The sequence below is a fragment of the Schistocerca gregaria genome, chromosome X, assembly GCF_023897955.1.
Source record: "Schistocerca gregaria isolate iqSchGreg1 chromosome X, iqSchGreg1.2, whole genome shotgun sequence".
Lineage (NCBI taxonomy): Eukaryota > Metazoa > Arthropoda > Insecta > Orthoptera > Acrididae > Schistocerca > Schistocerca gregaria.
The window spans coordinates 863,166,182-863,180,008 of NC_064931.1; the positions used below are offsets into that span (position 1 = coordinate 863,166,182).

General features: G+C 31.9%; 1 protein-coding gene across 1 annotated transcript in view; it reads left to right on the top strand.

Moving 5' to 3' along the window:
• Positions 1 to 13,402, top strand: part of LOC126298365 (selenide, water dikinase 1-like) — a 164,209-nt gene extending 150,807 nt beyond the window's left edge. The window contains exon 7 of the mRNA XM_049989665.1: positions 11,778 to 13,402. Coding sequence (XP_049845622.1) covers positions 11,778 to 11,935 — 158 coding nt within the window. The 3' untranslated portion in view covers positions 11,936 to 13,402. The remainder of the gene's footprint in view (positions 1 to 11,777) is intronic.
• Positions 13,403 to 13,827: the final 425 nt, after the last annotated feature.

Below are 13,827 nucleotides of genomic sequence, written 5' to 3' on the forward strand. Positions count from 1 at the left end.
TAAATGACACAAAAGTTTTGTCGTCCTGATACATAAATGTTGGTGACCCTATTGGAGCGGAAAGCAGCATTGATGGTGGTATTTGCAGTTTGTTCCTCCTCAGTGTACCTACAAATGTGAGTTTCTTTTGGAGGAGGGCGTCAGTCACCTTCAGTGAGGAGAACCAATTTTCCGCTATAATGTTTCTATTAGAACCCCTGATAGTTTCCGTCAGGCGCAAAAAATACTGGACAGGTAAAGGCAATTCTCCAGGTCTCCTCTTTATTCTGTTGTCCTTGCCAGTGTATGGGATGCCACGTAAATGCCACTGTCCTTGCGTCGCATAGTGACATTATTTTCAACCCATATTTGTCGGGTTTTGATGGGATATAAGTTTTGAATGGACAGGCACCTCGAAAACTCAGTAGAGTCTCATCTACTGTGACATATTCAGATGGACTATAATTTTTTTCACTGTTAGATTCAAACATGTCCCACACTTCTCTGAAAGCCGCAAATTTGTCGTTGATTTTTCTGGCCTCTCCGGTGGCTTTATCACCGAAGCGGAGTTTTTCTATAAGAAATGCAAACTTTTTCTTGCACATAGTGCAACGGAATACTGGAGGTCCATAGGTTGCTGAGAACATCTCATCTATACTGAGCATAGAATTTCTTAGGACACCACTCGTGAATAGAAGGCCCATCAACCCTTTTATTTCAACGCTCTCTGTTGGTGAATGACACCATTGTACTTTAGCCTAGATTTCTCGATTTCAAGATTTGTGTTCAAAACAATTTTTTCTATAATTTTCGAATCTATAAATAATAAAAATATTTCCAATTCACTAGTGACCCCCTTGCTTTCCCACATGGACCAGGGAGATGAGTAATAATATTTGACGCTGGTGTCCTAGAAAATTTTGAATGGATGGGTTTGTTGGTCCATATTGTCTCTAAGTCTTTACCTAGCTTAAAATTTCTCTCATCATCCACATCTGACTGAGAATTATCAAAACTCGGCTGCACCTGCCGCACAATGATATACATCATTCTTGTCATCAGTATTAGATAATACATCATCCTCGGTTTGTGAACAGTTTTGTGCATCGATATTGTCGCCATCCTCTGACTGAGCCTCCTGTCTGAGAAACTAGTTGTATATCTCCTCAGGAGTTCTACGGAGTTGGTGCACCATTTTAGTAAGATACTAGAAGAGAAAACAAAACGTAGATGTAATATAAACATCAATATAGGGTTGGATCCTCCCCACAAAAGAAAGTAATAAGTGTGATATAAACAGTAAGGTGGGGTCGGATCCAACCGGAGTGCGGGTAATGTAGGTTTCAGATAGAGAGGGTAGCTGCAGGTCACTCACCATACTGACGTGGCCTCCTCGGCGTTCTTGGGACGACTGGCTGGTAGGGTAGCTGGAACCACAGCGCTCTTAGAAAAGGGAATGGGGAGTTATAAACAAAACAGACTCGCTGGGGTCGGATCCAACCCCAACCTTACCATTAGAGGGTTAACATAAACTTTATCTCCTTTCATTCCCAAAACTTTCTCAACGAGGTAAACATGTGGAACATATGTTTTCATTATTTCTAGTTCATAAAAATTTCTGTCAATATCTTCCAATTATTTCATTGGAAAGATCAAAATTTTCAACATTGAAAATTTCTGTTGACCAATTGGCAGTGTATTGTTCCTCAAAAATTCCTTTACGTTTACTTATTTTCACTTTATTGCCAATTTTAAATTTGGATTCAGAATCTAGCAAATATTTCTTATGTAAACAGTTTTCAATTAGATTTTTTCAGCTTCTTTATTTACACCCTTGACGCCATTTTTTGTAGTTGAATGTCTCGTATTGGTGTATTCATTAACTAATTTCGAAACTTTCAACCCATTTATAATTTCCTTGAAAAGTAACTTTATTCCACATTTTTCCTTGAATGTTCTGTAAAATTTCCAACAACAAATGCTCTTAATTCGCTAAAAGTTGAATAATAATTAATGTTAACTTTTTTCATTAACTCTTGAAATTCAATTTTTTTGGCAATGGAGTGATGACTATTTTGTAAGATTCAGCTATATTTTTACTTGTTTTAGCTTTGAAATAGCCCAAGCAAATTTTGAAAAACATCAGTAAGTCAATAAATATTTATATCCTCTATCTTTGATATTCCTTTCAACTTTCCAGAGTCTGTTTTGGCTAAATCATCTTGCCAAAGATCATCTTTTCCAAAAGAAATTACATTTTTCTTTTAAATTTTTTTCTCATTCTTCTTCAGTAATGCTACAGACCTTGGTTCTTTGCTGCTCTTTTCATCCCCCGGATTCCCATACTAGTGATATCCAATTTTTTTTTTTCATTTGCTTATGTAATTCATTTTTAATTTGGTCACGAATATTTAGACCTTCACCTAAAAATTATTTAAACAAATTTGCTCTTTTTCATTTTACAAATTGAACAAAAGTCTTCAATTCTTTGTTTTCCATTTTTGGTTGTCAATCTGAGGTTGAAGTGTCAGTAAGCTTTTTGGACTTCAACAGTAAATTTGATTGAGTCTCCATTTATATAGAATGAAAAGTAATTTTAATTAGTTGCTTGCATCTAAAGACTTCTTTATTTGTAGATCTTTACCAACTTTTCCATATAAATTTGAAACTGTAGATTTAAGCACATTTTCCATTGAATTAACCTTGTCTTCGGTTTTTATTTCTTTCTTTCATGTGATGTTCCATGATATCATCATAAATACCAATAATATCTTTAAGATTACTTAATACATTTAGTTACGGAGTTAAATCGCCTTTTGAAAAGTAATCTGATAAAACTGTCTCAATATCTTTCTTGGAATAAAAATTCATATATTGTCGTTTAGCTTCTAAAAGTCTTGTTTCCAAATATCTTTTACTAATCGCATCAAAATCATCAAGTGTATCATTGCTGTTAACAATTCTTCTATTTTTAAAATCAATATGATATTTTGCAACTTTTAAATTTTCATTTAATTCTTTTTGAAATTCTTTAACTACATCATATGTTTTTGAGTCTACTTTTGTTTGAGAATCTTAGATTTTTGATTGAAAATCTTCAAATTTTGAAGCTAATTCACCAGTAATTTGTGCCTCTAATGACTGAAAATCCTTAACGACTTTATTTCCAAAAATGTCCATTTAGTAAATTTAAAACATCATTAAACTTAAAATTTTTCCATAACAGTTTTAAAACATACACAAATGTCCACAAATTATTTCATTGAAATTTTGAATTCTCTTGATACTGTAGTATAAATTATTTTTCCCAATATTTTCTCCATATGAATCAAAAACAAAATTTATATCTCTGTTTTTATAGTAGCAAATCCAATGAGCTACAACATGATCAAAAGTATCTAAATTTACTATTCCACTTTCTAAATTTTACTGTTCATTTGGCAGTTCATCAATCATAAAAATGCATTGAAACTGATTTAAGTTTTAATTGTTTAACTAGTTTTTCTGTGTCAAAATTAGATAAAGGTTCATTAAATTTTTCGATTATTTCTTCGTAATGATTTTTACTACTTTCATTCCACTGCCCTTCTTTTTCCATTTCCAAGTTACGTCTTTTTGTTCTTCTATCTCTTGATCCTTTTTTCTTGTTCAGCACTGTATTTGCAGTTGCTGCAGATCTGCCACATAATGAACCAATTGTTGCAAGATAAGCTAAAGTTGCAAAAATTACTGGAAGAAAACCGCTTTCATGTTTTGTTAGTCCAGCGCCTTAGATAGTCAATAATTTTTTTCGCAATAGAAATAGATAAAAGCAAATTTCGGATAATTTTTTCTCTTTCTTTATTTTCTGAACATCAGTCAAAAATCTGTCTTTCTTGAACTTTAGTCAAAAATGTTTCAGTTGCATTTAATTGATCATTAGTATGATAACTTTTAGCTCAGTATGCCCGTTGGTAGCAAAGTATAATTGAATAAAAAGTTATTCATTTATATAGATTAAAAAATAATAAAAGTTTTTATAATCCCATCCATTTTGTCATCTTCTAATCTACTAATCTAATATCAGTGGTTATAAACTAGCTGCACATATGAGTAGAGAGAATAAGGTGGGAGGAGGAGTTGCCATGTATGTCAAAAGTTATTACTGTGTAGAGAGCTTAAATACAAAAAAGTTTTGTCTAGAGCAACATATAGAAGCATATGCCTGTGAACTTAAACTGAAGGAGGGCTCTTTTATAATTGTAAGAGTATATAGGTCACCTTTAGGAAACTTTTATATATTCATGACCTACTTGGATGCCTTGTTGTGCTATCTGTCAGACATGGGAAAGCAAATTATTATTTGTGGGGACTTCAATGTTGGTTCACTGAAAGAGTCTAAAAGGAAGAATGACATAGAAGTCTTGCTCGGTTCTTTCAATTTGTCATCTATCATTAATTTTCCTACTCGGGTAGTAAAGGACAGCAGCACATTTATAGATAACACTTTTATAGACCAAGATAGGTTCAAAAACATAAATTCTTGCCTGTTGAGAATGGGCTTTCTGATCATGATGCTAAAGTAGTTACAGTATATGACATAGCTCCATTCAGTAATTCAAAACTACCCTCCAAAGTTGTGCATTCTATTAATGACTCAACAATTAGAAATTTCAGAGAAAATCTTCAGCAGTTAAACTGGGATGGGGTGTACAAGGAACCCGATGCTAATTAAAAATATAACTTATTTCATGATACACTTGTAAGAAAATTTGAAAACTGTTTCCCCAGGAAAGTAGTTAAATCTAATTATAAGAAACCATGCAAAAAACCTTGGCTTACTAAAGGAATAAAACTATCTTGTAACCACAAAAGGGAACTGTATCTAACAACAAGAAAGAGTAATGACCCAGAAAGAGCCAAATATTATAAAAACCACTGTGCTACATTAAGAAAGGTTATTAAAAAGTCCAGAAGCATGTGCATCATGTCTGAGATTAATACCTCTGATAGCAAAATCAAAACAATGTGGAATATTTTTACAAGGGACACAGGGCAACCAAGAATACAGGATGACGGCATTACCATCAAAGCAAATGGAAACTAGACAAACAACAAGCTGGAAGTCGAAAACATTTTGAATAATCATTTTTTAAATGTTGTAGAGAAGATAGGATATAAATGTTCATTAGAAGAAGCAAGGCAGTTAATGGAAGAGGCCTTACCCACACAATTTGTTAAAATTGAAATTCCACTCACCTCTCCTTCTGAAATTAGGAAGACAATAAACTCACTCAAGAATAAAAGCTCACAGGAAATTGATGGGATTTCCAGCAGGATAATAAAAGCTTGTTCCCAAGAGATAAGTGGGATTCTTAGTCAAATATGTAATAGCTCTCTGCAGCAGGGTATTTTCCCAGATAGACTGAAGTGTGCCATTGTTAAACCTTTACATAAAAAAGGTGATATGTCTGATGTCAACAACTACTGCCCAGTCTCTCTTCTGACTGCCTTATCCAAAATTCTTGAAAAAGTAATGTATTCTAGAGTAGCTTCACACCTTTGTAAAAATAAAGTTTTAACAAAATGTCAGCTTGGTTTCCAGAAGGGTTTTTCAATGGAAAATGCTATATATACTGTCACTAATGGAATATTAAGTGCTCTGAGTAACTGGAATTCGCCTGTTTTTTTTTTGTGATCTATTAAAGGCTTTTGATAGTGTAAATCATGCAATACTTCTAGATAAGCTCAAGTACTGTGGTTTGAATGGGACAGCACTCAAATTGTTCAAATCATACCTAACTGGAAGAGTGCAGAAAGTTGAAATAAGCAGTTCACATAATATGCAAAAAACTGGTGATTTCTGAAACTGGGGAACAGTCAAGAATGGGGTGCCGCAAGGTTCAGTCTTGGGTCCTCTGCTGTTCTTAATATATATTAATGACTTGCCATTCTGTACTCACGAAGATGCAAAGCTGGTACTTTTTGCCGATGATAAAAGTATAGCTACCACACCCAACAGACAAGAATTAAATGGTTAAATTGTAAATGATGTTTTTCAGAAAGTCATTAAGTGGTTCTCTGCAAATAGGCTCTCATTAAACTTTGACAAAACACAGTATATACAGTTCCACACAGTAAATGGAATGACACCATCAATAAATACAGACTTTGATCAGAACTCTGTAGCTAAGGCAGAATATTCAAAATTTCTAGGTGTATGGATTGATAAGGGGTTGAACTGGAAAAAACACTCTGAGGATCTGCTGAAACGTTTGAGTTCAGCTACTTTTGCTATTACGGTCATTGCAGATTTTGGAGATATACATCTGAGTAAATTAGCTTACCATGCCTATTTTCATTCTCTGCTTTCGTATGGCATCATATGGGGTAACTCATCATTGAGTAAAGGAGTATTCATTACACAAAAGTGTGTAATCAGAACAATTGCTGGAGCTCATCAAAGATCATCCTGCAGACTCTTATTTAAAGAGTTAGAGATCTTCACTGTAGCCTCACTATATATATATATATATATATATATATATATATATATATATATATATATATATTTTTTTTTTCACTTATGAAATTTGTTATTAACAATCAGAATGAATTCAAAAGTAATAGCAATTTACATGGCTACAACACTAGGAGAAAGGATGATATTCACTACTCGAGGTTAAATCTGACTTCGGCTCAGAAGGGGGTAAATTATACTGCCACAAGAGTCTTTTGTCGCTTACCGAATAATGTTAAAAGTCTGACAGATAGCAATATAGCGTTTAAAAGGAAATTAAAGAATTTCTTAATGGCAACTCCTCCTCCTCATTAGATGAATTTTTGGATATAATAAGTGGGTAATTCCCCCAAACCTCACAAAAAAATAAAAAATATTGAGTGTCATGTAATATTTTGTGAAATGTAATATCTTGTATAGACACCTTTTATTAACCTTACACATTCTACATCATTACAAAGTGTCGTATTCATGATCTATGGAACAAGTACTAATCTAATCTGTTTTCCATACATATTTCCTTTAACTGATGTTGCAGCAATTTTTTCACCTAAAGCAGCATCGGAAACATGCATTCTTTCCTATGCAAATAATTGAAGTTATTTATCTACTTCATGTCGTCTTTCTAATTCTGTATTCTCTATAAGCAATGTCATGTTCCTTACATTTGTCGTCTAATCGATCAATTCCTTGATGTCCTCTAGCTAATCTTTCTTCTAATTTTGTCCCCGGTCCACAATATTTATAGCCGGGAAGATGTATTTTGAATGGTAATTTCTTAATTAAAGTGTTTACTAAACCTTTTCCGTATTTTTCATTTTATCAAAATGCGTGAGAGAAATTATTCAAAAATTTGATTAAGTACGTAATAAGTTTTGGATTGTTGATAATGAAATCACTAAATTTGTTTTTCTAACATTTTTGTTATGCCAACTTCTTCATTATAATTTTTATTTTCTGCCGATTCTTCACCATGAATAACAGCTAATCTGTCAATTAATTGTCAAACACCATTAATCCAAATACATTCGCCTGATTTTTCTGAATATTTTTTACTAAATCTTCACCAACTTTTTCATCTGTCTGAATCAGATAATTTTTTAGAAAGATAAAGATCAACAATTTGTTTTATCAGATATTTATATTTATTACCTTTACTTGATTTTTTTATTTAGATTATTGTCAGAATATAATGCTCCTGATTGAATCAGTATATCTGCATAATTTGATAAATCAGAACCTGTAAATGGTGTATTCATATCACCCATAGTTACTTTTTAACATTCATTAATCCAGCAGTTCCTTCATATGTTCTATCACCAATTGTTAATTTAGCTGCTTCAAATTTTACTGGGAATTTACCAACAAACTTAAATGCACCAATAGGCCTTAATCGAAAAACTTTGTCTTCACTATGATTAAAATATTACAACATTCTTTCACTTATTTATTTTTTCACAATTTCTGATGTGGCTGCTTGTTGTTTGCCTTTTAACTGTTTTCTGTTTTTAATTTCTTCCCCATATTCATTCAATAAATGTTGTATTTCTGAATCACTTAATGTGAAATCGCTGTCATAATGTTCCATTGTTGAAATATCATTAAATTCTTTAAAATAATGTTTATTATAAGGAACAATTTGCCTTAGAACTTCTCTATATTCTTCGGTTGCTTTTAAAACTTTGTCAGCTAAACCTTTGATTCCTTCTTTAACTTTTTATATTGTATCGATAACTGGTTGATATTCTTTCTTACATTTTTCATATTCTGTTTCGGTTGTTTTTTCCATTAGTTAAACTCTTATTTTAATTGTGCTTTTAGTTTTTGTATTTTGTCTCACTATTTTAACAACTTGTGGATTGTATTTTGCAAACATTTAGTAAGAATAAAATTGTGATAATTGTTTTTATCTTGCATTCAGTGTTTGTTTATAGTTCAGTGCTTATGTTTCTGTATTGTGTTCATCAGTTCTGTTCACTTTATGTTTAATGTTAATGTTAATGTTCAATGTTAAATAAAATCCTTAATCTTTTCACTATATTTACCTTCCATTAATTTTTCTTGTCATATCAATCCTGACAAAACCGAATTTATCTTTAGTCCAACATTTACTACATAATTCTTTAAATTGATCAAACTTTAAATCTCCTCCAAAAAATTCATGATAAATATGATTTAAATTTGTCATCTTCTCTAAAAAGATGTTAAAAATTCAGATTATCCTCTAACTATATCTTGATTTTCAAGAATGAAGTCATCAAAAACCACTGAATTTTCTTCACATACATCTAATGGAATAATTTCATCATTATTTTCAGTTACACCAACAGTTTGTTCATTAATTTTATCCTTAATTTTTTCACGTCTTTTTATAAATTGTTGATATTTTGGTTGATCTAAACTTTTTGAATAAATGTCCAAATGATTATTTTTTTCCAATTTAGCTATCCTGTTGCTGAAATACAATTATCAGTCATTAATGTTGTTTTTCCACAACCGCTCGCTCCAATTATTGCACATCGTATTGAATTTGGTAAAAGTTTATGATGTTTGTTTTTTTATTTTTTTTCTGGAATTATTAGTTTTGGCTCCCAGTGTGTCATTTATTTACATATTTTTTTTACTAATATAAGTGAGTTGATTAATTCAATTGTCATAATCCTTCTGTTCTGAAGATACAATTAACTGCTACAATAAGAAATTTAAAAACTGTTTCACATGTTGGATTTTTCTCAACGTTAACTCCAAACATCACATCGAAAAATAATAAAGTTTACTGTGATGGAGAAACAATAGAAATTCCTGTTGGCCAATATAGTTCGAAAAATTTTTAAAAATTGTTCATTCAAAAAATCCAAATATTCATATGAAAGCAAATAGTTTTAAATAGAATTTCTATTGAAAGTGATAAAGTATACATGAATATAAAAGAAAAGAATATTGAAAGTGTGCTAGAATTTATTAAATAAGTTATTGAGCGTAATCAAATAGCTGTTGTTATTGATGTTCCTAAAATTATTTCATTTGAGTTAATAAATGTGAATTTTAATTTGGCTGACGGAATGTTTGTTAAAGATAATCATTTTTATTGAAAAACTAATATTATTGCTTCATTTAAGTCGAATTCTGAATTTGGAGGTCCAATAATTCATCAGCCAAATCATCCTATAAAGATTTCAATATTCGATACTATTGAAAATTTAGATATAACTGTAATTGATGAAAATGATGATCTGATTGACTTCAATGGTGCTTGTGTAACTGTTGTTTTAAAAATGAACTGATAATTATTATTTTCCTTTATAAATCATGAAACAAATTGAGAATAACCAGTTTTACTCATTTCCTGTGAATGAGAAGACTAAAAATAATCTAAATTTTCTCAACAATAAGACATAAATTAATGTTACTATTGGTGCTGGTTGGGTTCATTCTAATTGCTCGCAACTTTATATGAGTTTTGATGTTTATACATATGGAACTGATTTTTCTGCATATGATGGAAAATCAAATATTAAACTGATTGATAATTATGTCTTAAAGTTGTCTAGAGTTGAACATCCTTCTGTTTCTTCTTCAGCTCTTATTTGCTTAACTTCTTCTCCTTTGAGTGAGTATCTTAATCCACTAGAATTATTTGGTGGATTTTTAAAAATTATAAGGAAATTATATTTGGACGTGATTTAGCTGTAATTTTACTTGGAGTCTGAGAAAGGATCAAGAAGATTCTGTTCTTTGTTGGAGTACTGGTAATAATTCTATTCTTCCAAAAGAAGGTAAAATTGTTGTAAGAAGTATGGGCATTTGTGTTCCTGTTGTTAAATATGAACTAGAATTTTCACTTGAACTAGAACAAGAAAGACTGAAAAATCCAAAAATTCCACTTTCTTTCTTTGAACTTCAAACAGTTGAATTTGCTGCATTACAAGGAAAAATAAATTTTGAACTATATGTTAATATTTACTATAATTCAATAGAATTTGATATGCCTTAATTTATTTTGCTTGTTGAATTGAAAAAATAATCAAATCCTTGATTCTTCTTCATTTGATCATGTAAAATTACAAATTTCTCTGTTAAAAAATGGAAGAAATGTTTTTCCACAAGAATTGTGGAATCTTGATCCACCAAATAACTTTGACAGCTTATGATGCTTTCTGTGATTTTAAAAGAATAACTCACTTAAATGATGATGTAAATGTAAGTACTTTAAATTTTGTTCACAATTTTTCAGTTTTTGTAATTAATGTGTACAGGAATGAATGTTGTAACTACTTAAAAGACAAAAATGAAATTATGTGCATTCTTTAATGATAATATTCCAGATGATACAATTACATATATTATTATTATATATGGGAAAAAGAATTTAACTTATGATTTGCAACACAGAGTGCTTACTGAAAATTTTTAAACCGAAAACGTTGGTTCTTCAAAAAATTAAAATGTTTTCCAAATGCAGGAAGTTAGTTAACATTTTAATTTTTTAAGTTGTTATCTGTATAAATAAAAATACAGTTTTTACCCTCAACACTGCCCTCCAGTACTAAATTAGTGATCCCTTGATGCCTCAGAAAATGTCCTACCAACCGATCCCTTCTCCTAGTCAAGTTCTGCCACAAACTCCTCCTCCTCCCCAATACTATGCAGTACCACCTCATTAGTTATGTGATCTACCCATCTAATCTTCAGCATTCTTCTGTAGCACCACATTTCGAAAGCTTCTATTCTCTTCTTGTCCAAACTATTTATCGTCTATGTTTCATTTCCATGCATGGCTACACTCCATACAAATACTTTCAGAAACAACTTCCTGAAACTGAGATCTATACTCGATGTTAAAAAATTTCTCTTCCTCAGAAACGCTTTCCTTTCCATTGCCAGTAACGTTCTATATCGTCTCTACGTCTGCCGTACATCTTCATTCTTTTCTTCTTTCCCGTGTGTAGTTATTTTACCAGGAACAAGGGACTGATGACCTCGCAGTTTGGTCCCTTCCCCCACTCCTTTAAACCAACCAACCCCCTGACATTATTTGAAGCAGTGAAAGAAGCGACATTAGTTACTGTGTCAGTATTAAGGTTGAGACATAGTGGTGGTTAATCTGGAGGTGACTTGTCAAAGGACCTGATCAGTGAAAAGTTCCCAAGTTTTTGCTTTGGTCTACGTGTGTGTGTGTGTGTGTGTGTGTGTGTGTGTGTGTGTGTGTGTGTGTGTGTGTGTGTGTGTGTGTGTGTGTGTGCATTCACCCCCGCTCATGTTGGTTTGTGTTTTTGATACTTTGGTTATTTGCTTGCAGGAGGGCTCTTGATCTGTTTGGACGAAACTAGAGCTCATGAGTTCATCAGAGAATTTTCTGCAAAGGAAGGATATGAACCATGGATTATTGGTACTGTTTGTCAGGGTCAGAGAACAGCACAAATAAAATCAGATGCCACAATACTTGAAATTGCATAAAATATTGCAGTACATTTCATTCATGCTTTATGAAGGTATCTTTTGGCCTAAATAATCAGTATCTGTTGGATATTTAGTTGATTTCCATTTACACTATAAATTTAAGTGATTATGTTTGATTTATCCCTGATTACTTATTGGAGGAAGAAAATAACTCTTGTTGTACAAATACTTAATGTGACACAGCTGGACAGACCTGCTTTTTGTTGTCCCATTGTTGTGGTCCATATTTCTAAGCAAACATTTTAGGGGGCAAAATGCATTTAATGGACTTTATTATGTTAAGATATGTAATCTGATATGTAGCCTGAGAGAGAAAATTTGAGCTGTTTGACACTGAATGATTTGTAGTAGTTAAAGTTTCTGAAACAGCTGTTACGATGATGATAGTGTTTAGCAGTTCAAATTAAAAATTGAATTAGTCAAGGCTGCAAAATCTGTTATTTTATGTTATTGTTTATATATTTGTTGGAATTTTTAATTAAAAGGGTGTAGTAGCACAAGAAGTGAATGGAAATTGGAGTACCTGCCATTTGTGATAAATCTGTTAGATTCCTGAAGTGATTTTGTGAAAGATTTAATCAGTTACAGCATTTTTGCCATTTAATGCTGTGCTTACAATCCAATGTTTATGTTGTAAAAGTGAGACTGATAATTGCAGTTGCGATGAACATGTTTTGTAGCCAGGCATTGAATGACTTGTGATAGCCAAAGTTTCTAACAGCTATTGCAATGATGATAATGTTTGTCTTCATAAGATGTCTTCACCATACTGCTTATGAGCTGTAGAATCGGTTAAAATTCTTGTGTACTTAATATGAATTACAGTTATTGTAGACGTTGTAGTTATCAGTTTGTTAGATTAAGATTTTTCTTTTTGGGTGGTCCTTGTGAGACGTGGCAGGGTTTTTGGATTTTTATGATACAGATTTACTGTTGACTGAAATTTTATGATGATTTCACATTTTAACCATAAGTCTCAAAAACGTTTCTTGTGTGCCATGTAGTTCCAGCCATTTAGACATATTAGTAAAATTATTTAATCCTGCTCTGTGTAGTATATCTATGCTCAGTGTTCTTATGAATTAGTTTAAAAGGTGGAGAATGCCAAAAATGAGATACTTTCCATTTAAAATGAAAAAAGTCCTGTCATGTATCAGGTTTATTGTAACTTAATTTGTCTGTATTTGGATACATCTAGAATAATTATTTACATAGAATTAAGGTACACAAATACACAATGTCACTTTGCATCTTTTGAAAATTCTAGAGCTGAAACAAATGTTAAATTTACCCATCTTCATTCATAAACAGTCTGCAGATGTGTACTGCCTATGTTACTGCTATTGTTACCAATTACCAGCAATCTGCATCCCACAATTGACATTATAAATTTCATAACTATAATGTAATAACAGTTGTTTGTGTGCTGTACAAATAAAAGTTAATTTTTTCAAACTTAAATAATGTTGTTGTTCTTGTCTTCAGTCTGAAGACTGGTTTGATGCAGCTCTCCACATGCGTATCCTGAGCAAGCCTCATCTTCTCCTCGTAACTACTGCAACCTAGAAACCCTTGTGGACCTTCTTACTGCATTCATCTCTTGGCCTCTCTCTAATTTTTATGCGCTTCCGCGCGATAGACGATAGTTACATGTAATCCCTGCATCTAAAAATGAATTGGTGGTAGACATGACTACTGTAAAAATGGTCAGCAAGTTGTCATATTTTTCATTATTAACAGGCATTAGGAGTATAAACTAACATGTTTGATATTGCAGTGAGAGATTGCATTTATAATTCATTGAATAAGCAAAGAATTAATTGTCATCTGTGAATAACTGCAGGGAATCTGACCGATAACATCGTAAACCACCAATATCTCGACAAGTA